The 26,622-nt window shown below is 43.4% G+C and overlaps 1 protein-coding gene across 2 annotated transcripts in view; it reads left to right on the top strand.

Moving 5' to 3' along the window:
• Nucleotides 1-26,622, top strand: part of FCHSD2 (FCH and double SH3 domains 2) — a 91,747-nt gene that overhangs the window by 24,895 nt on the left and 40,230 nt on the right. For both annotated transcript variants that reach the window (XM_088534996.1, XM_088534995.1), the window contains exons 4-6: nt 23,093-23,169; nt 23,675-23,819; nt 25,615-25,748. In XM_088534996.1, coding sequence (XP_088391122.1) covers nt 23,093-23,169; nt 23,675-23,819; nt 25,615-25,748 — 356 coding nt within the window. The remainder of the gene's footprint in view (nt 1-23,092; nt 23,170-23,674; nt 23,820-25,614; nt 25,749-26,622) is intronic.

Genomic DNA, 26,622 nt, shown 5'->3' with positions numbered 1-26,622 from the left:
TGGTTGCTACCATGTCGCTACCAGCATCCGAACCACCGAGACTTCTCTCTGCCTTCACCTCCACCTCTCCGACCTGCATCCAGGCATCCGGCTGTTGGTCCCGAAACACCTACTGCGTTTGCTTCACAGGATCCCAGAATGGTTGGGGTTGGCAGGGCCCTCTCGGGACCCCCCTGTGCAGCCCCTGCTCCAACAGGGACACCCAGAGCACGGGGCACCCGGGCGCATCCAGGCGGGTTGGAGATCTCCAGAGCAGGAGACTCCACAGCCTCTCTGGGCAGCCTGTGCCAGGGCTCCGGCACCCTCACACCAAGGAAGTTCTTCCTCACATGGACATGGAGCTGCCTGGGCTTCAGCTTGGCCCCGGCACCCCTTGTCCTGGCACCGGCCACCACCAAGAAGAGTTTAGCCCCATCTTCCTTACGTCCTCCCCTCACACAAGCCTGGAGAGCCGCAGGAGACCCCCTGCTGTTTGACCTTCTCCTCGTTTACCACATGACTCCAATTACACTGTGCAAACGCCTTCTCCTCTTGGCTAGTCATCGCCCTGCTCCTTTTTGTTGTCTTTAGTTTGATGAAAACACTGAATAACACGAAGCCTGCGTCGAGCCGCCTGGAAAAGCCAGCAGCAAACGGCCCAAGTCAAAGCAGAGTTGTCAAAACAACCCCAGAAGTTCTAGTGAGTGCTTCAGGTTTGTTTCTGTTAAATTAAAATTTAATTGGGTACTAAGACAAAAGCTTCAGGAAAATGTATCACCTTTATGGCACTATTGCATAATATATTGGCAGCCTCAACCCTGTTGACATACGGGGTGACACGAACAGCCCTTTAGTACATGCTGACATATGAATCAAGTGGAAAAAAAACAGCGTGAAATTTCGAGAGTGGTTTTTTTTTTTGTGAAAATATTGGCAGGTTTATTTTGGACCAGCTGGATTCCGCTTTTTTTTTTCCCAAAAAATATTTTAAAATAGATTTTTATTTTACTAGGAAGAGCATCTGTGTGTGCCCGGTTAACACAAAAATGAACATAATTGAGACCAAAGCTCTTCTCTGCTAAGATGTGGGTTTTATGAGTCTATGAGTTTATTTTTTTAATTTTTTTCCATGATAATGTTATGTGTTCTCCATCTCTCTGTAGGTTCATATAGAGGTTCGTATAGGTTTCTATATGTGATAGCAGAGCTGTAATACAGCCAGGTCCTGCTTTTTGTCTATTATTCCATGATTCACCAGAAAACCCCTTCTTCTTTCTTAATTTTTCATCAACCTCTAGTTCCTTCTTTACAATTTAGTGTATATTATTTCCCTAAAGCCTACTGCTGTATGAATTTTGATTTTTTTCTTGGATTATCTAACTTATTTGTCCCAATCTTTGTGAATTCTTCGTTATAGTTACTGCTGCTCCTCTTGTTACTTTGGGGCAATTATTTTAAAGAGCTTGAGGAGATTCTTGCATGTGTTTTGGATGAGGCTCTCCTTTGCTTACACAGGTTTTATCAGGTCAAACTCAGCAGTTTATAGGGAATCCCCAGTGTCTTGTGCAAAAATTTAATATTTTTCATTTGTTTAAACGAAATTCTAAGTAGTTGCCATGCAGTGTGATTTCCATTTTCTCTTTTCTTTAAATAAAATAGTTATATTTTTTAGAAGCAACTCCCACTTCATCTTATAGAGGTCTCCTGCAGTCAGTATTACCTTACAAGTCATTTTTTCCCCTCAAAGAAAATTCTCTCTCAGGGGAAAAATGTATCTTTCAACCGTTTCTTTGGCAAAAATAAGGCGTCTTGGTTCTGTGCCGTCGTTGAGTCTATGGCATTTCTTTTGGATAATCCATGGTGGTCTCCAAGAGTGCTTTGGATTCATGCAGTTCAGGCCCAAAACTAAGCAGAAATGTTATTTTTTTTCCTCACGGATTGCCGTAAATCCATACTTCTCATCCGCAGTGACTCTGGAGAAGTTTCCTTGCCGTTGTTTCTGCGTCGGGAAGATGCACTCGTGTTTCCGTGTCCGCACACGCGACTTCAGCTGCACCTGGAGGCTTTTGCTGGGTGTCAATCCCAGCTGGGCAGAATTCCTTCTTTTTCAGGACGGAATATGTGGCCCTCCTGCACCTTCCTCATGTGGATTCGTGCGCGTTGATGACCCGGTGTGGCCTGTGGAGCTTCCATGTTGCATAAAACATCAACCCAATTTGGCTGCCCAAAGAAAACACCTGCTTGACGCTACCTTCGTATTATAGTCTCTTAAGGCCAAGGCCATTCAGAACAACGGGATACCCGTAAGAATCCAAGAACCCCGAGTGCGAGGGGAGCTTTTCTTTCCTTTCTTCCCAACCGAGCATGGAGAATCGGGGTCCCGCGACGCTACAAAGGGGCGATCCGCTGCGTTTCGGCGCTGCTCACAAAGCGCCATTGTGAATTTCCAACCAACTTGTCGAGACAAGGTTGGCAAATCAGGTGTTATAATGGGATTATTGGCCCCATTCTGCTCTTGTCGCCGGCCGGCCCCTTGGTGCACGTTTCCCTTTTCACCGCCAAACAAGGAGGCCTTTCGAAGCGCTCGATATTAAACGCCCGTTTAACGTTTAATATAATAAACGTGGCACCTCACAAAGGCCTGGGTGATGTCCCGAGCTGTATTATCGCTGACCTCCCCTTTTCACATCGATTCCTGCTGAATGGGGTCGCTCCACCTCACGCCCAGGCTAAACTGCAGCTTGAGGCCTCGGCGTGTGCAGAAGAGCAGCCTTTGATTTGGCATTTTTATATCGGCCGCTCAAGAATCCCTTGCAGATTTAACGCATTCTAGGCTGCATTTGGGGCATTTTTCCCCCTTTTAGGTGTTGACGTGTGATTTGGGAGAGAGCAAAAGAAGAAATCAGGTATCGGATTTAGATTTCATCCCCGCCTGTTTTATTCTGCTGAGTGACAATTTAAATACTGAAATATTTGCTGCTCAGAAAGTAATTTTAAAAGGCAGCCTTTAAAAACTGACTAAATACAAGGCATCAGGCTATCTTCTGTGTTTTTTGGGGGAATTCTTTAAGTTAAACTAATATTTCTCTTGAGCACAGAGGCCGACTGTCAGCTTCTATTTTCAGTGCAAACACCGAGTTCCTTCTGCAGGGCTTGCTAAGCCTGGAATTAGGCTGTTGCTACAAAGAAAGCCCTTCATAAAGACACGGCGCTTCTTGCTCGACTGATGCAAGCAAAAACGTCCTCCGCTCGCTTTTCACAGTTATTTTTCTTTCCAGTTCCTGCACTCCCAAGCTCCCGCTGCCTGGAATTTTGCTCCCTGCAAGCGCTCTGCTTCCAGATGAAATACTCTTATTCTGCAGTAATCCTGTTTGGTTTTGCTCCGTTTTGGTGACCCAGGCGGTGTGTGTTTTCCTAGTTTGTGGTGTTACCTGCGTGCTGCCTCCGTGGGCATCCCTGATTTCTGCCCTCTCTTATTTGTGCTTTTTGTTTTTCTAACTGTATTAGCAGTTCAGCATTTTTCGACCAAAAAAGCACCATTTTCAACCCCGTCGGTGCAAACAATCGTCCTTCTCAATTTTTCTCTTTGCTGTGATTCTAGAGGACGCCCTAGGCAGGACTTCAAGCTCTATAAATAAAAGAAGTGGAAACTTGGGGCCTCTGGAGTGGTGCAAATACCAGCACTGAGTCATCGGTCCGGGCTAGCAAGACGCTGCCCCGTCTTTTCCATCCCTGTTTGGGTGCCAAATACCGGGTGCGTGTTTTCTTGTAAACCTTAAAAACACCTGGCAAACAGAGAGATGAGTTTCAGCAGCATGGCCGAGCCGGTTATAAGGCAGAAGCCCTTGAAACATATGGAAAAATTATCATTGAGGCACGTTAGGAGCAAACCAGCGTCCCTTGGTGGCCGCTCCAACTGCAGGAACGTTGCTCAGCGTGGTGTGCAGAAAAGGGGATGGTGGAGGAAGGTCTCATGCCCCTTCTCATCCCAAAAAGGTGGTCGTTTTCCTTAGGGAAACTCGGATTTGTGGCGACCACGAGCGTCTTCCTCATAGTCCAAAATCCTCTTGGTCAAAAATCAGTTCTATGTGAGTGTAATACCAGAAAATAATGGAGTGGAAAATACATAAACTATATGATTATATAGCTTGATAGTTTAAAAATATACATTTTAACACATTCTACAGGGGTGGCTGTTCCTCCTTTCTGCTCTGCTCCAGACTTCTCACCAGGTACTTAGCAGCTTGTTAGTTGGATGTAAGTTCAACCAGGCAGAACCTCTTGGCTCCTGAACCTGTTCGTATTAAGCCGAGGATGTCTTTAAAGGGCCCAGTAAATTCCCACCTTGCTCTTTCAGAAAACTGAGCTCCCTTTTTGCCCTTTCCGAGCGCGGCCTGCAGGAACCCTGGAGCGGCGACGGCTCGCGAAGAAAAACGGGGAATGTTGAAGCCAAACGCGGCGTAATCGGGGATAGGCTCAAGACCCTACACACACAGGGGTTGGTTTGTTCGGCCCCGTGCGGATAAAAGGGCCTTTTATCGGCCGCTCCTGCCTTCCCTCGCGAGGAGGAGGAGGAGGAAGGAGGGAGGAAACGTCAGGCTCCAAAAAGCAGCTACAAGGCGGTAAAATCTGTGCTGCTAATCTAACCCATATGTGTTATCAGCAGAGAAGCCCCTTTATACGACGGAGGGAGCGTGTCCTGTGGGTTCTGCCACTATGGATATAAATATATATCATATATTAGCTTATAGATATAGAAAAGGGCCGGGGCGTCTGCTGCCTGTGGAATGGGAATGCGGCTCCGGTCGCCGGCAGAGCGGAGCGAGCCCATCGTGGGCCTTGTGGTCATCCCGGGAAGGGAGCATGTTTAGAAATAATAACATATAAATAATGGAATTTAAAATCACGCAGACAAATCTTTGCCTTTTCCTGCTTTGGTAAAGCTTTCATTTATAAAACAAGTGGTTTGCCCGTGTTTAAATGAAAAAAAAAAAGCAAAATAGGCGCAAAAATTAGGTGATGGCAGCGCAGCAATTTGGATCTTCTGGGGTTATTTCTGCTAGTTTATGAAAAATGGCCATTATTGCAAATGTTTCTTGTTGCATGAAACTAACTGAGCCGGGCCACCCCCTTCGGGGCCGTTTCAGGAGGAGCCACCAGCAGCACCTTCCAAAGCAGTTTGGGATCCTCCACAGGGTAGATTTGAAGCTCCCAGGAAAGAATTGGACACCTTGGACTATTAGAACTAAACTACCAAAGCCAAACTGAAAGCAAAATTGTTCTGAATCCTCGATGCCTGTTTGGTTCTAGTTGTTTTCCTTTTTTTTTGCAACATAAACCTGTTTGTTTAGCTTGAAAATAAAATTAGCGTGGCCATTAAGGTTCCTAATTACTGGGGAGAGCCCCCTGGGTACTAAAATTGCATTGAATAAACCTTTTAAGCTGCAGTTTGGTGAATTAGTGACTTCCTCATCAGTAAACACAAATATCCTGCATGAAGGGAAATCCAGGATAAATGTAGTGGAGGAGCCGGTCTGTAAGGGCGAGTTGTATTTTAATTTCACCATGTAAAACATCAATTTCAATCACTGATGTTTTGATTACATTGATTCATTCCTCCTATTTGTTTTTTAGTTTTTAAAACATTATTCTGTGTTTTCTACTTGACAAATACCGTGATTGCAGTATTTAACTAGCAACATGCTAAAAACAGGGTCTTTTTATTTTATTTGTGTCTGAAATCCGGCAGTTTCACATTTCATATCGGTTGCAAACAGAAGCTCATCGAGCGGGAGGAAGTTAAAGCCTGGGCTTTATTTTTTGCCTGATTTTTGCCTTCATAAACTATAAAGAAATGAAATTAGGGGAAAAGAAATAGTCTGGCCACACGTTTCTGTGACATGAAGGTTGGGAGCTGTTGGATTTCCTGGATTTCTTTCTCGGGAGGATGCTGAGCGCATCCGCACTTGCTTCCCGACACCTTTCCAAACAGGCCAGCAAGAAGCTTTGGGATCAACTTAATTTTCTTCTATTGACACAAAGTATCTGCCCTGAACGTGGTTGGGAGTGAAATTAGTGGGAATGTTTATTTTCCCCTGCCTTCGTACAAGTGTCTTCCTCTGGATAGGAAGGGTAAAATAACACCTAGTTTTCCCCAAATTTCTTCTTCCAGAAGTTGCAAAAAGACATCAAGTGTAACAAACAATCTCTGCTTTTAATTTTATAAGAATAACAGATAAAAACTGGGGGTGACACAAACCTTTGAGCTGCCATTCCTGGTTGTTGGCCTTCATTTTAGGAAATGTCTGAAGGATTTCTAAGAATTTAGAGCGTCAGGGATTTAATACTCCAGGAAACGAGGTGTGCAAGATTCACGTTGCTGCTCCAAATAGTTTGAGATATTTTAACATGAAGCTTCTGCCTGATGGGGTCTGCTCAAGTGCATCTAACACTGCCTATTTTAAGGCACCTAAGAAATAAGGAAGTGTCTTTTTACTCACTTTGAATTTTGCTAAAAAGCAAAATTTCGAGCTCGTGTCTTGTACTCCGTGCGCGTCTGTTCTTGCAGCGGGCCCTGAAGAAAATCCCCAAGGTTTGATTGCAAGATGAAATCGTGGCACTTAAGCAGCGGTTTTGCTAAGTGGAGGCTGCTTTATAAAAGCTCCTGATGAATTTTGCTCCCTCCTCTTCAAGCACGCCGTTGCTTCCAGCTCTTTTTGCCATGGATGATGGGGATGGAGGAAATCGGAGCGCTGGGGGATGCTCTGCGGGTTGCAGGGGCTGCCAGAGGCTGCGCGGATCCGAGCCCAGTCCGTCAACGCCATCGCCGTAGCCGAAATGAGCCGTGTCCATCGGCCAGTGGGAAGCGCTGCGGGAACGCGGCGGCATTCCCGGCCCCTGGAAGCTTGTGGATGCCGCGCTGCAGCTCGCAGCCCTCGCCCTGTGTTGCTGCCCGAGGGATGTGGAGCTGCTGGAGAGAGTCCAGCGCAGGGCTACGAGGATGATCAGGGGCCTGGAACATCTGCCCTATGAGGAGAGGCTGAGGGAGCTGGGCCTGTTCAGCTGGAGAAGAGAAGGCTGAGAGGGGACCTGAGCAGTGTCTAGAAGTACCTCAAGGGAGGCAGTGAGGAGGATGGGGCCGGCCTCTTTTCCCTGGTGGCCACCGACAGAACTAGAGGTAATGGCCACAAACTGAAGCACCAAAAGTTCCACAGGAACTTAAGGAAAAATTTCTTGCCAGTGAGGGTGCCAGAGCACTGGAACAGGCTGCCCAGAGAGGTTGTGGAGTCTCCTTCTCTGGAGATCTTCAAACCCGCTTGGACACAGTCCTGTGCCACGTGCTCTAGGTGACCCTGCGTGTGCAGGGGTTGGACTAGATGAGCTCTAGAGGTCCCTTCCAACCTTCAGCATTCCATGATTCTGCGATTCTATGACATGGAAAATTCCCCCCGCGCCTGCGTTTGGCAGCCGGCTGCCGCCCGGCTCTGCTCTAACGGCCCCGCTAACCAGCTCTGCTCCCCGCGCTGCCGTTTCACAGCCCTCCTTCCCAGCGGAGCTGCTGACAGGACTCGCGTCGGGAAGCGGCACGGATGCCGCCTCCGTTAGTGCCGACAGATGGAAGCCGTTAGGACAAGTCTAAGAAACCTCAGTGAGATGAGATGGGGAAGCTGCAGCCGCTGAGCGTCTTGGCAAGGGGGTCAGGAGCTGCTGCTCTTCTGCTTTGGGCTCCTCCTTGTCTTTGCCCCCTCCCAGGGTTTTAGGATTTACATTCTGGCTGGCCCTGGGATCCATCCAACGTTGCATTTTTTTCCCTTAAAACTGAGTCTTGCCTCAACCCAATGTCCAAGTGTTTTTTAGAGTTTCGGTGAGAGCTGCAGCTCTTTACAAAGAATAAACAAATGGGCCCAGCAGGACTGGGCTCAGCCTGCCCTTTGGATGCTAACGATTGTATTTTTTCTGCCAAATAACAAAACTCCTACATCGGAATACTGCAAAGCTACCTGCGACGAGGCAAGGAAATAGCTGTGGTTCCTCCTGCAAGAGAGGCTTTTGGAACAGCTGGTGAAAACTGGAAAAAGAATAAAGAAAATTTCTTTGTATTAGTGTGTGAAGAAAGGATAGAGTTGCTCTAGGCCTGCTTATTTATTGCTGGGTGGCATTTCCAGGAGAATGACTGCCTCCTTCTTCTTCCCAGCCTGTCATTTGACAGGAAATGATGGAACCCTTGACTAATTTTATTTTTTTATTAGTATTAGATGTGCCCTTCTTATCCCTTCTTGAAGTCCTGGAGTCATCACAATAGTCATTTCCGCCGCGTTGCAGGGACGCAGGAATGTCCCGGGTAGTTGGAGTCAACTTCAATAAATAACCGGCTTGTTCCAAACTCGCGGGCTGAGATCGCTGCACAAGGGCTTAAGACAAAAATGTAGGATCTGGAAGTTGGGAAACACCCAGGATTTCACTCTGCAACTATCCTGCAGGAGAGAAAATCAGGAGAAACCTAAAATTGAAGCATCTTGCTGGTAGAGCTTCCATGGAGCAATAGTAGATTGGTTGAGTTAGAAATGTTTCTTTTATTAAGACGTATAAAATACAAAGCAGCATTGTGTTCTCTGCTGCATTTTCCCTGTGACATTGTATTTCTGTTAAAGAATTGCCAAGTAACGTGTCTTTTGTGATGTTTTGAGCTCCAAGACTGTAGTCCAAGATACCCTAGATGACGAATGACCCCTGCGGTGTCCCCGATGGATTTCAGCAGGACAGAAAATGCATCTTGGATTTCCTCCTCATGCAGAATGCTTATGCAGTGTCCTTTAGAGCACAGCTTCTGATCTGCTATTTTTCTATATAAAACAGAAAAAGGAAATTCCCCCACCGTTTTCTCATAGTATGCAGGGACAAGCTCAGTGCTTCCGTCTCCTCTGCCTATACTTCATATTTTTTCTCGTTCTTTAGTTATTACTTTAACTCCCTTCAGCCATGTTCTTTTTCCACTGACTTTTTTTTTGAGGCTGTTTCTTGCCTTTCGAAGTTTATTAATTTTAGGAAATGTGGCTTTGATGAAGGTGTCAGTGCTTCTTCCTCGGTTTTCCTGGATGGGTCTTTGCTGGGTTTCTCTTCCACAGGCTTCTCCCGTGGGTGCTGCAGCCCCATAGCCAGGAAGCTCCGGAGCGAAACCCCCTTCTGCGTGAAAAACTCCTTCATTCAGAACCAAACTTCCCATTTCAATATATCTAACGTGAGACAGTTTTAACAGAAATACATGCAGCCAACACAGCGGGGTGAAGATCTTACGTGAAAGGAGTAAAACAAAGGAAACCCTGAGGATTTTTCTACTGTTATCAGCAATTTTAACGCTGTGATCAGTATGTTTAAAAGCAAAAGTGTCCTCTTAATACAGGTGACTGCGTTGAGACCATTAGGCAGCTTAGCAAGCAATTCACTGGGGTTAAGGTTTCATTTCAGGTGTCGCAAACAGCGCTCAGCGGCTACTGAGAGGCTCAGAGGGATTTTCTACCATTTAAAAAGCTAAACTAAATCCAGCCTCTCAGGAAAAGGAACTAGGGCATTCTTCAGTCAGCCACTTTCATCCTTTTATTCCCCAAGTAACATCTCTCTGCATCGGGCGTCTCCACCTGCTATCTGGGTTTGCTCAGGAGTCTCTGGGTGCAGGAGGTGTAGCTTCAATCACAGATACAGATTTTATTGCATCTTGCTCATACCTCAGCGTCGCAACTGCAGTTTTGCATCACTGCATTTATTTGCATGTGCTGTATCTGTGCCAAAGGAAGCAGCCATTCATTTGCTTGCCAGACATTAAATCGAAAATGAGTTGAATTTGTACGGTACCAGTGTACATAATATGCTATTGATTTGCTTTTCTTTTTTTTTTGGCCATTTTCTAGCCTAGGTTTTTATAGGTTTCTCCTCTCTGAGTCTTTTTAAGCAGACTAGGCAGTGCCAGCTGTCTCCACATGCAGAATTTTGCAGTCACCAGCCCTGCGAGCGCAATAGAAAAACCCATTTCTTATTAAATTCCTTTCACTGCCTAAATGGTCAGCGGGGCCGGTAACCAAGTTACTGAGGAATCCGGAGCAGAGGAGCTTTTAATTAAATATTATTTGGCCCAGTGCCCAGAAAATCTCGCAGTGGGCAACGAAAATGAAGACGAAGAGCCCGGGCGATGCCGACGGGCGCGCGTGCCGGGCCGGTGCCGCCCGCGCCGCGGGCGCTTTTCCCATCGGATTTCTTGGTAGGACGCCTTAGCGGAAGGACAGGATGCAGAAATGCTTAAAGAAATAAAAATTAAGCAAAAACCCACAAACAGGACAGCTTTTAGGAGGTGGCTAAGGTGAGAAGTGCTTTAGTCGCATTAATTGCCTGCTGTTTAGATAAATATCCCATGATCCCGGGTGGCTTTTAATCATCCCTGCTTACATTTGCGCCCATTAAACCGCTCGGATCCTGCTGCTAATGTTCTTTAATGCGTGTATTTAGGCGCTGCTTGTTGCTCTCCTTCTGCTCTTTGTTTTCCTGATACAGGATTTAGCAGGAAGGTTTTCCATAGCTGGAATTTGCACTCATCTTGGAGTCCTCTAGGTTGCACCTTGAGCATAGCAGAGAATAAATTAATGGTTAATTAATGAATTCTCTCTTATTTGCCAGTATTCAAGGGATTTCAATCCTGTGTTTGGTTAGTCCTCCATGCCTTTCCCATCATTATGTTTGCTTTTCACTCCCAAGTCTGCTTTTCCATCCATTTTCAAGCAAATGAGTCCAATTCGGCTATCATCATCATTCTCGGTGATGATTTCTCTCATTATTTCACAAACATTTTGGTATTTTATTTCCTCTCTATTACCGCCAGAATCTTTCTCACTCTTCTAAGCACTAAAATCCCTTACAGAGTAATTGAAATAAAAGAAAGTTTCCTTTAAATCCTCCCAGGGAAATATTTCATGTAGGTTCCTGTGTGTTTTGTGTTCTGCCCATGGCTGTATTTCAGTCAACCCCCTTGTTTATACAGCCTGAAAGCATCTTGCCCTTGGTCTGCTTGTTTTTTTCCCTTCAATTTTTCCTCCCTTAATTTCTTGACTATTTTACCTTGGGCGTTTTGTTCTACCCTGTCCCCCCACAAACACCCTTTCCCCCTCTCGCTGTTCACGGCACGTTCAGATTATCCTGCTTATGGTCTTTCTATTTGGGCTGCAACTGCTTCCAGGTAGGAAATCTGTTTTATTTTTCCATGTTTGTAAAACAGTATGTAAATGTGCCACACCATATAAATGTTTTCTAATGATGCACCTCCATGGAAGTTAATTAAGTTACAGTGGGGCCACGTTTGGCGCTTTTGTATTCCGAAAGACCCAATTTACTTAAAGACCGCGGAGTCAAAACGAAAAATGAGATAAAGAAAGGTTTGAGCAGAAAGATGCAACTGGACTGCAAATTTGAAGCCTACTGTAGGCTAAATAAAAACTACTTCTTGTAAAATCTATTATCTGGCGATGCTGATTTCAATATGAATGTGGTTCACTTTGCTTCTGACTCCAGTGCAGATCTTTGAAAACCAGATCTTGTTGGCTTTTCTTATGGGGAATTTGTTCTTGATGCCTTCGCTTGAAGCAGGACTTTAGAAAGCCCATCTGTGTTTTCCAGGCTTGTGCATACAGTGCTCCCTTATTTTTGCTTTTCGGCATTACTGTGAAGAGCCTTTTCCTTTAGAGAAGCTTTAAATTTTAGGCACACATTGGCCAGTGTGTAAAACACAGGCCCAAATGGGGTTAGTTTGATTTCTCTAAGTGATCTCTTTAATTTCCCTGCTTTATCTCAGTTTTAAAGCTTTATTCAGATCTTTGTGTCTGGGTTTAATTTGACTTGGCACACTCCAATGTCTCTGTCTCCCAGGAGCAGCTGATTATTTACAATGAATTTCTTTCTCCTCTTCTCCCTACGGCTTGTAGTTAAGAATTTTATCTACACGACTACAAGTAAGACAAAAAGGAGCAAAAATAGTTTAAGAATAAATAGCAGAGTTACCTCTAACCAATGGAAACTCAAGCATGGCTCATTTATAATGACTCCAAACCAGTTGTTTCTTGGGACATCCTGGGTGTAGATGAGTAGCAAGACACTATCTTTTGGCTACACAGAAAATATTGGACGAGAGACTCAAGGATTTTGCAAACATATGTTAATTGTATGCTAAATTAATTGCACGTGGGCAGGATATACAAGCAGAGGTGGGTTGTGTAGCTCAGCCCTGGGCCCATGGGTTTGTCCAGCGAAGGAAGGAGAGTGGGGAGCATCTATGGAAGAAGTGGGATCCCAAGAGGGACCAGCACACGCAGCACCGTGACAACTGCTCTGACCTGCTTTCTGGTGGCAGGAAAGGGAATTTGGGGAGAGGACACGATGAGGAGAAGACAGTGGATTTCAAGTCTGCTGCAGCAGCCTCGATGCAACTTCTAGGCTCAAGGTTGCTCCCGCTTCAGCAGCGATCTTGCGCGTGTCAGCGTGGTTTGACATTCTTGTTGCGTTGTGTCCCTCTGGCAACGGAATTTCGTAGACCTAAAGAAAGACCAGGAATCGATTAATGTAATTAAATCTAGCAGTCAAATACAGAGCAAGAATTTTACTAAACCCGTGATGTATAGTCATGTTATTAGAGCTGGCAGTGGTAGAGCAGCATGCAAAAAATCTCTCTAATATGCAAAAATGACCCCTAAAATAATGCAGAAAATCCCATGCCCTGAAGGCATGCTTTCATTTAAATAGAACGTGCGTATTTTTTTAGCCATGCTTTTGCCTACCTCTTTAAGTTGCTGTGAAGTTCGTATTATTTACATGTGAAAGTATATTCTTCAGTCTCAAAACGTCCTAAAAAAGGACATTTAAAGATCTCTAAAGATGAGATGAATTGCACACGACGGTGAGAAATAATTGATAACTCCAGAGGGAGTGTGCAGTAAACTGGGGCATATCCCTACGGCCGTCAAAGTCTTCCCCTCTCCCAGACTTACCTCCAGAGCAAGAGCTGGCATCGGCGAAGCCCAGGGCAACCAAGAAAGTGTCAAGAGCGAAGATCTACGATAAGGACAGATGGAAAGAGCCAGATCCAGGAGAGAAAACAAAGGAGGTTGCGGAGAGTGGGTGGGATTTTTGTCTCTGTTTAAGGAAGAAATGAATGGGGAAGAGCTGTGGAACAGCATAAAAAATGAGATTACGGCAACGGCCGTTCGCGTTGTGTGTTACCAGGCCAAGAAACCGAGGTGTGTAATGAAGGAAGAGCCGCGGAGCTGAAACAGTGTTACAAGTTGAAAAATAAATGAGTAAAGATGAAATCTAAGGTTCAAGAGATGGTGGGGGTTGTTGATGTTGAAAAGGGAAGGGTGTCAAGGAGCGTGGATGGACGTCAGCCCAACGTGAGTCATGGTGCGAGATGTGGGACCTGCTGTGCAGGACACTTGGATTGAAGACGGAAAGTGGAGGAATGATTGAGACCCAGCAAGCATGAAAAATGAAAGGCTGCAGGATGATTTGGAAGATCTGCAAGACCCAGAGATCCCAGTGGGTCTCCTGATCGTGGAGGAAAAAGAGGGAGAGAAGGCGTTAGGATTAATGGAAGCGTCAAAGGAGCCACCAAGCAATTATAGACAGGCATCAAATATGCTGTAAAGGCAGGGGGGGCATATGATGAACATAGGAATTAAGGGTATTCACTCAACTTTTTCCTTGTAAATTCTGTTGAATGGGGAAAAGAACTGAGAGTATCAGTTAGATAAGGAGATGTTTATTAACCAGGTAAAGGCCATGGCAAAAAACCAAGGAATTCTTTTGAATTGGAGGTCTCCATGGAGTTGTTCAAATGCCCTGATTTTAATGATGAAATAGTAGCGATCAGGAGTGGAAAGTGAGAACGTGGAGCAAGTGCTTGGGAGTACCAAGGATTAGGAGCCTCAAAGGTGCTGGTGAGAAGCTGCGTCCGACTAAAGGGCTTGATCCAACACTGAGGCCTAAAAAGGGGAGAAAACGTTTAAAAGGGGAGAAAAATCCAAATATAGGAGGCAACTGTTATATTTCTGGCTCTTTAAATGCCTATAAACCATCTCTAACACCACTCCTATAAATTGTTTTCCTCAAAATTGGAGGTTTGTCATGAAATCCCTTTGCCTTACCACACCGCAGGGAATGGAGGCGCCGGCCTCGCGCGTGGGCCGCGGCCGGGCCGCGCTGCCGCTGCTCCCCCCATCCCATCCCATCTCCTCCCTCCTTCCTCGCCCTTCGTTTTCCACATGACTGGGACACAATCGCTCCTTCCACCCGGAGCCCTTCTCCCTTTCCTGGGAAAATAGCAGGCCCGAGGCGCCATTTGCATAATCGTCTTTAGCGCTATTGAGGGCGGGCTGGGGACGGCGGCCGCCCCGCCACCTGTCCCGGCCTAGCCAACTTTTGCAGCAAATTATCAGCTCAGGCAGCGAAAAATCGATTGAAATAGCAGGAAAACCCCCACAACATCATCCAGTAAATGTTTGCCTGAGATAAATCCCCCCCTCGCGAGCAGCTCGGAGGGGAGAGATTCCCCTCACGCTGCCCAAGCCCGGCTGGATTTTCGGGCTCCCCCCGCTGTAGTTTTCCGACTGTCTTTTGTGTGAGGAGCCTCATGAATATGAATTGGCGGGGGTGGGAATAGAGCCGTCAAACCTCACCACGATTTGCATTCAGCCCGCGGGAAATGATAAATTAAAGGGTTGGCTGGTGTTTCCCTGCGCTCCCCTCGGCCTCCGTCAAGTGACGAGTGGAACAACTGAGGCCTCAGTGGAACAACTGAGGGTGCTGAGCACCCATCAGCCACCCAGTGCTGTTAGTTCCTCTTTCTCTTGTATTTCTTGCATGAAAATTATCGTTATTTTCCTCTATTTGCAGTTATTATTACCATTTTCTTGCATTGATGGTTGCTGTTTGCTGGCGGGGGCCGAGTGGAGAGGAAGTCCCTCTTGCTCCTCAGCTGATTCTTGAGGCAGGATTTGCCTTGTCCTGCTCTGTCCTGCTGCTGTCCTATTCCCCAAAACACATTTAGCACCTGGGAGTAGCCAGGGAGCTGCTGGTCCTTGATTTCCCTGTTACAGTGATCCTCTAACAACACTTCCCATCAGTCCTGCCCTTCTCTTTATCTTCTCCTCTTGGAGCACATACTTTGGATAACACTATTTCTAAGTGAAAGATTGGAATATTTTCATTTCTATCGCATCATTTTGCCCTGAAAGTCCTGGCATGGCAAGACCATACATTAGCAGGGTATTAGAATACCAGAATATAAGAATACTTCCATTAACATAAGAAATATTGCCACACTGCTAGTCATAGACTGACTTTGCTAAGTGTGATGCTGCTAATATTAATCATTGCATACTTATATCTATATATCTCTGTATCTATGTATCGAATGATAACGTTGTCATGCCCTAAGGAAGCCTCACGCTTAAGCCATTAGCAGCCTTGCCGACCCATTTTCCCCTTGCCATCGTGCTGGAAAACTACGGAGCTCCATGAGGCACCCCTTTGATAAGGATTGATTTACTCTTTTCCTTTCCCTGCATTTTTTTTCCTAAGCCCAAGGTTTTTCCTATTGGAATACAGCTAATATTTACTCCTGGAAGCTGCAGGCCAGTCTTTGGAAAGGGAAATTTGCTGCTGGGCATTAGAAATAGTTTCACAAATGGCAAATAACTCATCAAGGTTCTGCTTTGCACAGGCAGCGGTGCAATCTCGAACAAATTTAAGGCACCTGTGTGGTGAGATTAGTGCCTTACCTCAACTCATGCTGTCCCTTCTGTGCTTGATTTATTTATAGTAATTTTTGCATATAATCTTTACCTTAGATGTGAGGAGCTGTCGCTCGGTTTGATTTGGGGGGATTTTTTTTCCATATTTTCTATATTTTTTCCAGGCCCTAACATTATGTATATATATATATATTCTGACCCATTCAAAGGGTGTGAGTGCTCTTAGGTGCTGCCTTGCTCCACATAACAACTTAAATGAGAGAAATACAAAAAAATAAGTTGGGCACAAATAATCTTGGCATGGTTTTACTATCAGTGCTAGCTCCTTCTTTTTCCTGTTTTGGATGCAGACTGAGGAATTTGCAGTATCTGCTCTTTTGAAAATAGTCACAGAAGAGCGTGGCATCCATCTGCACAAGAAGGATTAGGCTCAGGACCCACACAGAAAGCTGAAGAAGAAGCAAACAGCAAAACGACCTTAAAAGATTTCAGCGTTTTCCTTTTAGACTTCATTTTCTCCCGCTCATCCCATTTCAGAATTATCGGAAGCGAAGCGGTGGTTGCTTACAGTTTAATCCTCAGTCTGGGCAAGCTTCGGGCAAGCTTTGCCCGCAGTTTCTATAAAGGATCGGGCACGAGGAAAGCAAAAAATAAAAGAAAAACACAAGCCAGGAGCCTGTTTGGAGCAAGGGTGCCATATGCTTCCCAGCCCTCGGCTGCCAACGCCGCCGCCGTTCCCATTGTGCCGGCGTCGGAGCCCAGATGGCACCATTCCCCTTGCCCTTAAAACACCCTTTTCCAGGCGTTTTGCATTTGCCCTCTTCGTGGAGGAATGCTAAGTCCCCAAATTGCACGTGTGGAACGCCTGCACAGGCGAATCTGCATTTATCTCTAAATAAACATCTATGTTTTTACTCTATTTATTTATAGAGAGTTAGATAGGTGGACTTTAAAGCTACAACACTCCCAAATGCAGCTGAATAAACTGCTGCTCTGCTTCTCTTCTAGTTCTTTTTGCCAGTTTATTTACTGGCAAAAATTTCCCTGCAGTTTATTTGCCTGGAGATTAACTCGACATTTTACTTTTTTCCTGAATTGTTCCTGTCAAAATCCCTCTTTTTTAAAAAAAATATATGAGCAGGAAGGAAATTATTTCTTTTTTTTCCATGCGAACCAAGTCCGGCGGAGCCGCGCTCGGATTCCCTTGGCAGCTCTCGCAGGATTTAGCTGACCCTGCGACTTCAGAGGTGACCTTGTAACTTCGGAGAGGAAAAATGTGCTCCAACAGCCTGTTTTTCCCCTTAGCTCTGCGTCCTGGGCTGCGCAGGGCTCTTTTTGCTGGTGTTTTGGGTGTTTGAACATGAATTCGATCTTTAACATCTCTGCAGGAGCTGCAACTGCCTGTTCTTGGCATGGTAAAAATGGAGAAGATTTCATTATATTTTAAAAAGCCCTTTTTATATAAGCTGAAGCTGCAAGAAAAGTAGTTTAAGATTGCTCAAATCTTCCTTAAAATGTTGTCGTTGATAACGCTGGCATCACCAGTGTGGATTTAGACTTTAATTATTTGCAACTTGGTTTAACTATTTGCAGTACTGCTTCCGTGTTGCATTCTCCCCTGATCTTTTCACAGCCAAGTTTTTGCAGCTTCATCAGTATAATGGATATCTCTTTACTTCTGTACTGGAGAAATAAAGACACCTTGGTAGGACATGATTTTCATGGATCTGAACTGGATTTGCTGTAATAAAGTCTGTTTTATCCATCTATCTGACCTGGGAGAACATGGGACATTGCAAAATACTGATACTTGATAACTTGAGCATGTTGAACCATGGAGATGGTGCATCGTTGTGATTGCTCCTTTTCCTGGGATTGATTTTTATGGTGATCCCTGAAGAGTAAAATTCAGTTTTGCAGTTGCTGTTGGGAAGCCTCGGGACCAGCTCCGTAGGGAAGCTGGCATTGAGGGCATAATAATTTGGGTATATTTCAGGTGGAAATGCTGCACTGTCATTGGCATCCTGTGAAGGGCAAGGTCAAGTCTGTGATGGGGCAATTTGGTGATAGCGGCCTAGGCCTTAAGTGGAGGCCACGGGTTAAAGATTCTTGAGAATGTCGTTTTTATTCCTTTAGGTTGAAAGATCAAAGAAACTTCTGTCGGGGTTGTGGAAAAGAAAAAAATTGCAAAAACTTGAATTGTCCCAAGGAATCAGTGGGTTGTTGTTCTGGCGGACTCATAATAAAGATAGAAATCTGAAGTTCCGCAGAGGAAAATAGTTACATTTTGTCCTTCCTGGCGATATCTTCCAGCATCTCTTGCTCGTGGAAGAGATTCCAGGGTGAGGAGAAGGAGATTGTTCGTTCTTAAAAGGCCAGTGAACCCTGTTGTCATCTCAGGAACTTGCAGAACGATCCTCATGAGTGGGCCAGTTGGAAGCTGCAGAAGTTTGTTCTTGGCTGCATTTCTCTTGAAACTTTTTTTTCCTCAATATTTTAATTTCTTCTGTGTTTCTCCACAATCTCTTCAGCTTTTAGCTCCTTACATGAGTACAGATTCTTCAGCCGAAGCTCTTAGGTAGAATTCCCATCACCCAGCTTGGGTTTTGAGGTTGTCCACCACGATGCCGCATCTCCATGGACACTGCTGAGAAGTCGTCCGCTGTTCCCTCTTTGTGGGTCAATTCTCAGAATTTGCTAAATAGGCAGAAGACAGAGGAAAAAAAGCACCTTTACCATTGACTGGTCTCAAATGCCAAAATTAATTAGTGTATTTAGGTAGGACTTGACTCATCCTTATCTCCTCTTCTGGCTGCCTGATTAATTCAGGTGTTTTCATGATGCATCTGAGGCTTTAGGTCAATAAATGCATCAGGGGCACCAAGACTTACTTGCACACATAAGCCTACGTGCATTTTGTTTAGATTTCCACAGAAGCCAGCTAAGGTGAATCTTCATTTCTTCAGAAGCTTGCAGAGCGTTGCCTCTTTTTGCCTTGTACTCAACATCTACAAACATCCTTTTAGTCTATAGGTATTCATTAAAAATCCAAGCAAAACTGGCACATCACCCTTCAAATTTACTCCTTGAACCAACCTCTTGTAGCATCCAGAGTTTAATTAATTCTTCTACTGGTCTGTACTGAGGATTGATGGAGAGAGTCCATCATCCTGGAGACGATTGCCTTTTGACCACTGAAGTCAATCGAGTTGGCCTTGTGACACGACATTGAGGTTTATCATGGAAAGTAGATAAGTGTCTGAATTTAATATCTGAATTTCATTATAACGTTGCTGCCTTCTTCATCAGGATAGTCTTTTCCAAAGATAACGTGTGCGGTGCTCCCCAAACCCAAAGGAAGTCTAACAACAAGGAACCTGGAGTAGAAAAACACAATTTTCCAAGGGAAAACTCTGCAGAAATGGCATCTGATGACTCTCTGCCAAGCATTTTCCTGTAACAAACGGGCACATTTTCACTAGCATCGCTCGCCGATTTCTAAAATCCAAATAAAAAAGATACCTTAATCGCAGCTTGTAAAGACATAACAAGCCTTGAAGCTAATTACCAAATACAAAATTAATGTTGATGCTGCAGTGACTGATGAACTTCGGACTACGAACGCTCAGGTTGTTATAAACTGCTCAATAAATACAATTAAACTGCAGCAAATTTAATACTTCTTTGCCAGCTGTTGCAGAATGGAAGAAGAAGCCTCAGGTTGCGCTCCATAAAACGTGGGTTTTGTAATCATGTGAACCCTTAATTAGGAAGTTCCCACATGAAACAGCAACCTGTGAAGACCCCAAACCCCGACTAATATTAAACCAGCTCCAGGAGATGCTGGTAACTGCACTGCAGAGAATAAAATAAATCAAAACTCATTTATTTTGGACTAAAATGACTGTAAAATGTGTTCCTCTGCAGATTAAGAATGGAAAGAAGTGACGTTTTGCAGTTTACTTATTACAGGGAGGGGAAAAGCCCTTTTAAAGCATTTTGATTATATATGAACATTTGGATTTAGTGATTATCAGCTCTAATAATTTTGGACTTGCCTTTCCTTACCTTTGGAGATTGCTTTGGCAAAATACTCCTATTTCCCAGGCTGAGTGTTCCAAAAACGCCTTCTCACAAGTGGCTTTCCTGCCTTTCTAGCTGAAACACCCCTAATCCTGCCCTGCTTTCGAGCTGGTTCAAAGTAACCTTAAAGAGAACAAATAAAAATTACACAGCGTTTGCACGTGGGGTATTTTAGCAAAGATCTCAAATGAGACAATTCGCATTAGGATACAAGTTGGCAAGCCCATCTTCTTGCGTGCCAAATAGTAAATAATTCCCATTTATTTATTCTGATACCCCAATTTATTTATTTGGATGAGCACTTCCTGCTGGCAAGGGGCACCTTTTCCATTAAAGTGTGTGAACCCACTCGGCAGAGTTAAACTCTCCTATTTTTACAGAAATATCTCTGGGATCTTGGGGTTATCCACATTTCTTTTAATCCCTCCCGTGGAGCTGACTAAATCCCCACATTTGCTTCCTTGCTCCCTTCTCTCCATGCAGCACTGGATGTTCCTGGCTCTCCCACAGTATTAAATTATCCCAAATGTGGCTGCTGAATTAGAAATGCTTTCAAGGGCAATTCCTAATATATATTTTGCCTGAAACATGGTGCTGAACTTCTGTCCCCCTTCCTTTTATATGTTAATCTCTGTATTTTTAAATAAGTGTATCAGTTTGTGCATATTGCTGCACGTTTCTTTCATCTGTGGCTTTTTTAGTGATAATAATAATAGAAATGCTTAATTTTAACTGATGGTATCACCCTCGGTCTGCTGTCCCGAGTCTCATAAACTCCAGTTTTAATTATATTCTTTCCCTGCATTTATCTATTTTCTTTCAATTCTTAAACTTAGTTCATAATATCGGACCTCATCAGTAGCCTTAAAACAGTGACGACAGGGGGTTTTTTAGACTATTTTAATCTTTCTGCACTACTATTTGCAGGCTTTTAAAGCCAGGTGTAATTTGAATTTTCCATTTATTTTATTCTTCCCGGGCGCTCCATTTGATCGCCCCACGATCCGGCTGCATGTGTTTTATAACCTTGTGATTAAGAAAGAGAAGTAACAAAAACGACCGTGGAATTTTCCACAATTGCCCCTTCCCGAGTGGATCTTACTCTTGATGTCTCATGTATTTTCAAACATTTTTCTTCAAACCCTCTCTGTTGCATCCCTGCGAATGGATGCAACGGGTCTGGCTTGATTTAACTTATCTCTGTGGATGAACAGTCCGATATGTCGTTTTACCATCATATTTTCAGGGTTTTCCTGCCTGTGCTTTTCCATTTCCATTGCCCTTTTGCATCTTTCTACAATTTAATCTTACATAGGAAAATAGACGAGTTAGAGTCGGTAAGTTGTGGAGCTAAAACCCACTGTCTCTACCTGAGGAAGACCCTGGAACATGGGACAGTGTGGAGAGAAAATAACCAATTTTACCTAATAAAATCCACTGTTATGACTGAAAATTTAGGCAAATAATCTAAAAGTGCAGAAAAACTTCAGTATTTATTATTTTCCCAATGAAGAAGAGTGTTCTGGGGAGCTTCCGTTGACCCCTGCGTTGACATTTTGGCCTGATGCAAGAGCGGGATTAGAGCAGATTAGTGGATATTGTGGTAAATCAAATGGGTCTGAATGGGCTCTAGGTGCAGACAACGCAATTTGGGAGAATTTCCTCTCAAATAATTTCCTATCCTCAATCCCTGAACAACCGACCAGCTTGGAAAACCCTTGAGCGAAGGGGGAGATGTGGAAGGGTGAGAAAGGAACCGAAGCACCGCGGGAGAAAAAGTTAAGAAATTACATTTGGTTTGAGTTAATTAAAATTAAATTTCCTGGAAAAGCAACAAATAGAAGGGTGAAACCAAACAGCTTAGCACCGGTTTGACGTAATTTTTATTTTTGCTTTATCTTTTTGCTGTTGCAGGTAACAGGTCTGTATGGAGAGAAGGCTCTAGAAGCCTCTAATCTAGGGAAAATATTGTTGCTTTCATGCAGTGCTTTAAAGCACACATTAGGGAAACGCAGTTCTGGATAAAACTACCTTTTTCTGGATGCAAAACGTCTGGAAAAAGAGGCTCCAAGTGGAGCTATCAGGCAGGTCTGTGTTAAAAAGAATGGAGATTTCGTATGGTTTGTCCTTAATCTGGCAGTGGTCAGTGTTATCATTAATAAACTGGAGGTTGGAGCAGGTTATATAAATCCGTAGATCTATATGGAATGGGATAAACACATATGCCTATATGGAACAGGATAAATGCAGATATATATGTGTGCTTTTTTGAAGGATTCTTTCCATATAGCAGTTTCTCTTCCTTGTCATCCAGTTTCAGTATCAGGGAGGCAAAAATGGGATTTTCCCCATTTTCTGACACTAGTCAACATGCAGCTTTTCCCATGTTAGAAAACCTTGATCTTGAGGACCAGGCAAGCAAATCACCCTGCTTACCTGGGGGGGAAGAAAACATGGGATAGAGGAGAAAACATGAGCAAGAGGTAGATTTATTTGTAAGGTAAATAAATACATAAAAAGCTGGTGGTTTCTGCTGCAAAGAAAAAGGGAAATGATTGAATTGATGCAAAATGCTGCTTTGGAGGGAGGTGAGATCTTAATATTGGAAAAAATACACTCAAATTGTCCTCTTGAGACTTTCTAAAACTTGATGTTACATCAGATGGCCTCTACCTTGCTCTCTGCCACCAGCAGGCCCCGGCCGTTGTCAGCGCCTTGTGATTCTAGCAAACAAAGATCTTGCGCTCTTTTTATGCTGCCAAACTGTAGCAAATCTCAGCAGATAGAGCTTTAGGCTCCAACCAAGTGGCCGAGGTGGCTTTGGGGAGCTGTGGGGGTTCATATTTATAATAAAAGTAAGTGGGAGCTGCCCCCGACGGCCTGGAGCTGCTCCTCACCTCACGGCGCGGCGCAGGCCGGGGTTAAACAAGCAGTTGCCTCCCTGCCTGGAGTCACAGGGACCGTCTTTGTTCCAGCCCAGCAAAACAGAAAGGGTCATTGAGCCAAGAACAAGAAGCATCTTATGCAAAAAAAAAAAGGAAAAAAGGGGGAAAAAAGTTACATTCAGCCCAAAGTTTAAGAACGCCTATGGAATGCCAAAATACCCATATTGCAGCAGCTCCTTAAAACTGTATTGGATTTCTTCTTTATATGTCAGGTTATCCGTTGATAACAGAGCAAAAATGTCTTTTTTAGGCACTTCTCATTTTTTAATGGTTTTTTTTTTCCACTCTTTCTTTCACTAGAGCATCCAGAAGCTGGCTAGCCAATACCTAAAGAAGGACTGGCTTGGAATAAAAGCGGATGAGCGAAGTGATTACAGGTAATTTAACAGTTGGATATCTTGAAATAGCTGTCCGTAGACTTTCAATTTGTATAATTTATTTACTCGGCAACGAAACAGCTCCCTTCTGCGCTTAAAAGGATTATTTTTTCTGTGTTGCACAAGTGCTGTCAGTTAAAACTGAAGCCTTGGTTCCCTCTAGATTTGTGCAATAGGCTTAAGTCGACGTCTTATGACTTGAATAATGTAGGAGGATGGGAAGAAAACCCACAGGTTTCACCCTAAAATGTTTGCCAAAAATTTGAATCACAGAACGGGGAGAGAAGGGGAAATCTTGAGTTTTCGTGGAACATCAAGGTTTGATAAAAGGGCAATTATTGCCTGAGAGCAGCATAAATGAATCTGGATTTCGTTTGATTTCTTAAGGGCCATCTTTAGAAAAATATATACCACTCTTAGATAAAACATCACCCATTTCCAGTAGTGATTGTGGCCTTTCTTTCTCTTTTCCCACAACCTTTCTTCCTTTTTTTTTTTTTTGTAGGAGCATGTACTCCGTTTGGAAATCACTCCTGGAAGGCACGATGCAAGTGGCCCAATCTCGGCTCAATATCTGCGAGAACTACAAAAACTTGATTTCTGAACCAGCCAGGACCGTAAGGTGCTTTAAGGAACAGCAGTTGAAAAAGGTAGTTGGGGTTTCTGTGGTTTCCTTGCTTGTTTTTCTTCACCTTTTGCAGTGTTAAAGAACAAGGAGAGTTTGCAGGAAATCATGGTGTGTGCAAACAATTTCAGAAGTTTTCGAGCCCGGTTTTCTGAAAAACTCACGATGCTGCTCATATGAAACGAAACTAGTGTGGAGAGAAATAACTGTATAAACACCCCGAACATAGTTGTATTCGTAAATGTTCCTGCTGGGCCTTTTCATTAAGCATTTGCTAATGCGAAATAATAATTAAATTTAAAAAATTGCTTTTCTTCTTGTATTTAGCCTGAGGTAGGCTGAATAGTGCATTCAAGGTAAACAACGTAAGAAAGGACCATTCTGGGTTTGTTTGATAAAAAGAACAACTTTGTTCTTTGCTTGGTCAATAATCTCCAGTTTTCTCCTTCCCCAAATGTTGACAATTTCAAGAATTTCTGGACACCAGGTCAAAGGGGAGAGGGGGCTTCATTTTCAGTCTCCAAAAATAACATGGATTATTTTTCTCTTGCACATTAGCAGAACAAATTATTGCAATTATCAGTGCAATACTTGGGACAAGGCATATTCTAAGAGCATGTGTTTCTTCTACATTTTGGAATAAATACCCACTGCTCACATTAATTTTCCTCTGAAACACACTTAAGTTTTTATTTTATTTATTATTTATTTTGTTTCCCACTCAGAAATAATTACGAGGACCCCAACCAGATAAAACCATATTGAATTTTCAATATGCAAATACATAAATTAATACATAAAGTGTTTTTACCTACACTAGGATAGCTGTAGTGTCCAAATACTGGTACTTGCCCAACTAAAAGGAACTTTTATTGGAAGCAGTGGCTCTTCCAGGGTTGCAGCAGGGATTAAGTTGCTATTGATGAGATGTCGGATTAATTTTCCAGGCCTTTCTCCAAGCCTTTAGTGTCTCAGCTTGCCAGCACGGGAGAACTTTGCATCAAATTTATTTTTCTGAGCCTTTTTTTAATATTGAAATGGAGCAGTTTCAGGCAAAGAGGGAGCAAATAAAACTTTTGGGGGATACAGGAGAGGACATGGGACCCTGGCCCTGATCCTAGGAGGACAGAAAGGCAGATTTGCTTTAGGCTCTGCCCCTAAACATTGCTTGGAGCCGTGGTTGACCACAGTCAGCCTATAACCCCTACAAAATAGGGATATAATTGCCTATAAATGCTTCAAAATTTTACTCTTGCGTCTGCTTAAACTAGTTGGGGTAAAAGAAAGCAAATCCCTGAATGAATCTTTGTGAATGACTCTCATTTCTGATGCAATCCTATTTGTTGGAAAGCTCTCAAAATGCAGTTTAGGGGAAAAAAAAAGCGCTTAATATTTACCAGATTGTTCTTGTTTTGTTTTGCATAGTACATTTTATCTTACGTCTTCAATTCTGGAGAAGGGGAGATGAAACATTTTGGTGTCACTTCTGGCCTTTGGGTTTTTCCTTCCTGCTTTCCAGTTTTTGCAACTTCCTGGTCTCACCAAAAGCATTCAGAACATTTACATTGAATTTGTGACTTAGCCTTGATTTTGGATAGTTAAAAGAGCTATTGAAAGGAGCAAAAATGTTTTTATGTTCTGCTCGCCTTTAAAAAGAAAGACATGAATAATTGACCTGCAGTCACTTGGAGACCACATTGCTCTATATAAAATTTAATGCTGAGCAGTAAAATTATAATGCTCCTATTAGTTAGATGCAAATATATCTATACATTTAATAATAAAAAATAACGTTTTGTTTCCTACATGCTTTTTTTCAGTGTGTGGACCAGTTGACAAGGATCCAAGCTGAATTACAAGAGACAGTAAAAGACTTAGCTAAGGGCAAAAAGAAATATTTTGAGACTGAACAGATGGCCCAAGCAGTGCGGGAGAAAGCTGATATTGAGGCCAAGTATGTTTTTATAATAGCATATGTATAAATAATGGTGCATGTATAAAGCAGATTTGTATTTGTATTAGTTTTTACACTTGATATTCTTTTAGAAGAAACATAATGGCTCTGAATAAGCTTTTGCCAATTTCTCCCTTTGTTTATGTACATTTTTGTAAGCATTTCAAGCATGCTTTTATCCCGTTGTGTAATTTATTTAAAATGGTTTCTTTAGAAAAAATACGAGCAACTCTAAGTGCTTTAATTCAGCCTTTTTAAAGGATAATGTGTGACCTGGCACTTCTTCGGATGTTCAAGGCCACTTATTTTTTCTCTCTCTGCACATCTCAATTTTGGGCTCAATCCACCTTGGGGGGCCGGGGTGCCAGGACACAGATTTCCACTGAGTGTGGGAATTGTCAGATAAATCTAGTTGCTCTATTTCTGCTGTGCTGCTTCCTCCTCTTTATTAATAGTGGTTATATTAGGAAGAAATACAAGCAGCAAATTCTAGACGTCAGTTCTCTACTTTTGCTTTTTATTCTTCTTTTTTTTTTTTTTTTGATTCTCTCTTGAAAAGCATCCAAAATATTTGTGGCGAGACTCTTTTTAAGGGAAAGTCATATGGTGGAGACATTTTTTGCACAATGAATATTCAAAATACACTATAGACCCCACCAAAATCAAGAAGATAGTAAAGATGTGCATGAATTCCAGGAAGAAATCCCTCCTGAAATGGTCCACGATCCCAGACAGGTCAAAAGTAGGTGCTGGCAAATGGTTGTGTTCATCCACTCTGCAACACACTCTGCCTTAAGCTTTTCCTGCTTGGCAAATACATAAAGTATCAGTTAATTTGTGCCTCCAGCCCATTAATTAATTAATTAAAAAGCAT

This window comes from Tinamus guttatus, unplaced genomic scaffold (genome assembly GCF_059628265.1).
Source record: "Tinamus guttatus ecotype Peru unplaced genomic scaffold, ASM5962826v1 Tinamus_guttatus_pri_ptg000602l, whole genome shotgun sequence".
Taxonomy (NCBI): Eukaryota; Metazoa; Chordata; class Aves; order Tinamiformes; family Tinamidae; genus Tinamus; species Tinamus guttatus.
This window is presented reverse-complemented; position numbering and strand designations above follow the sequence as displayed.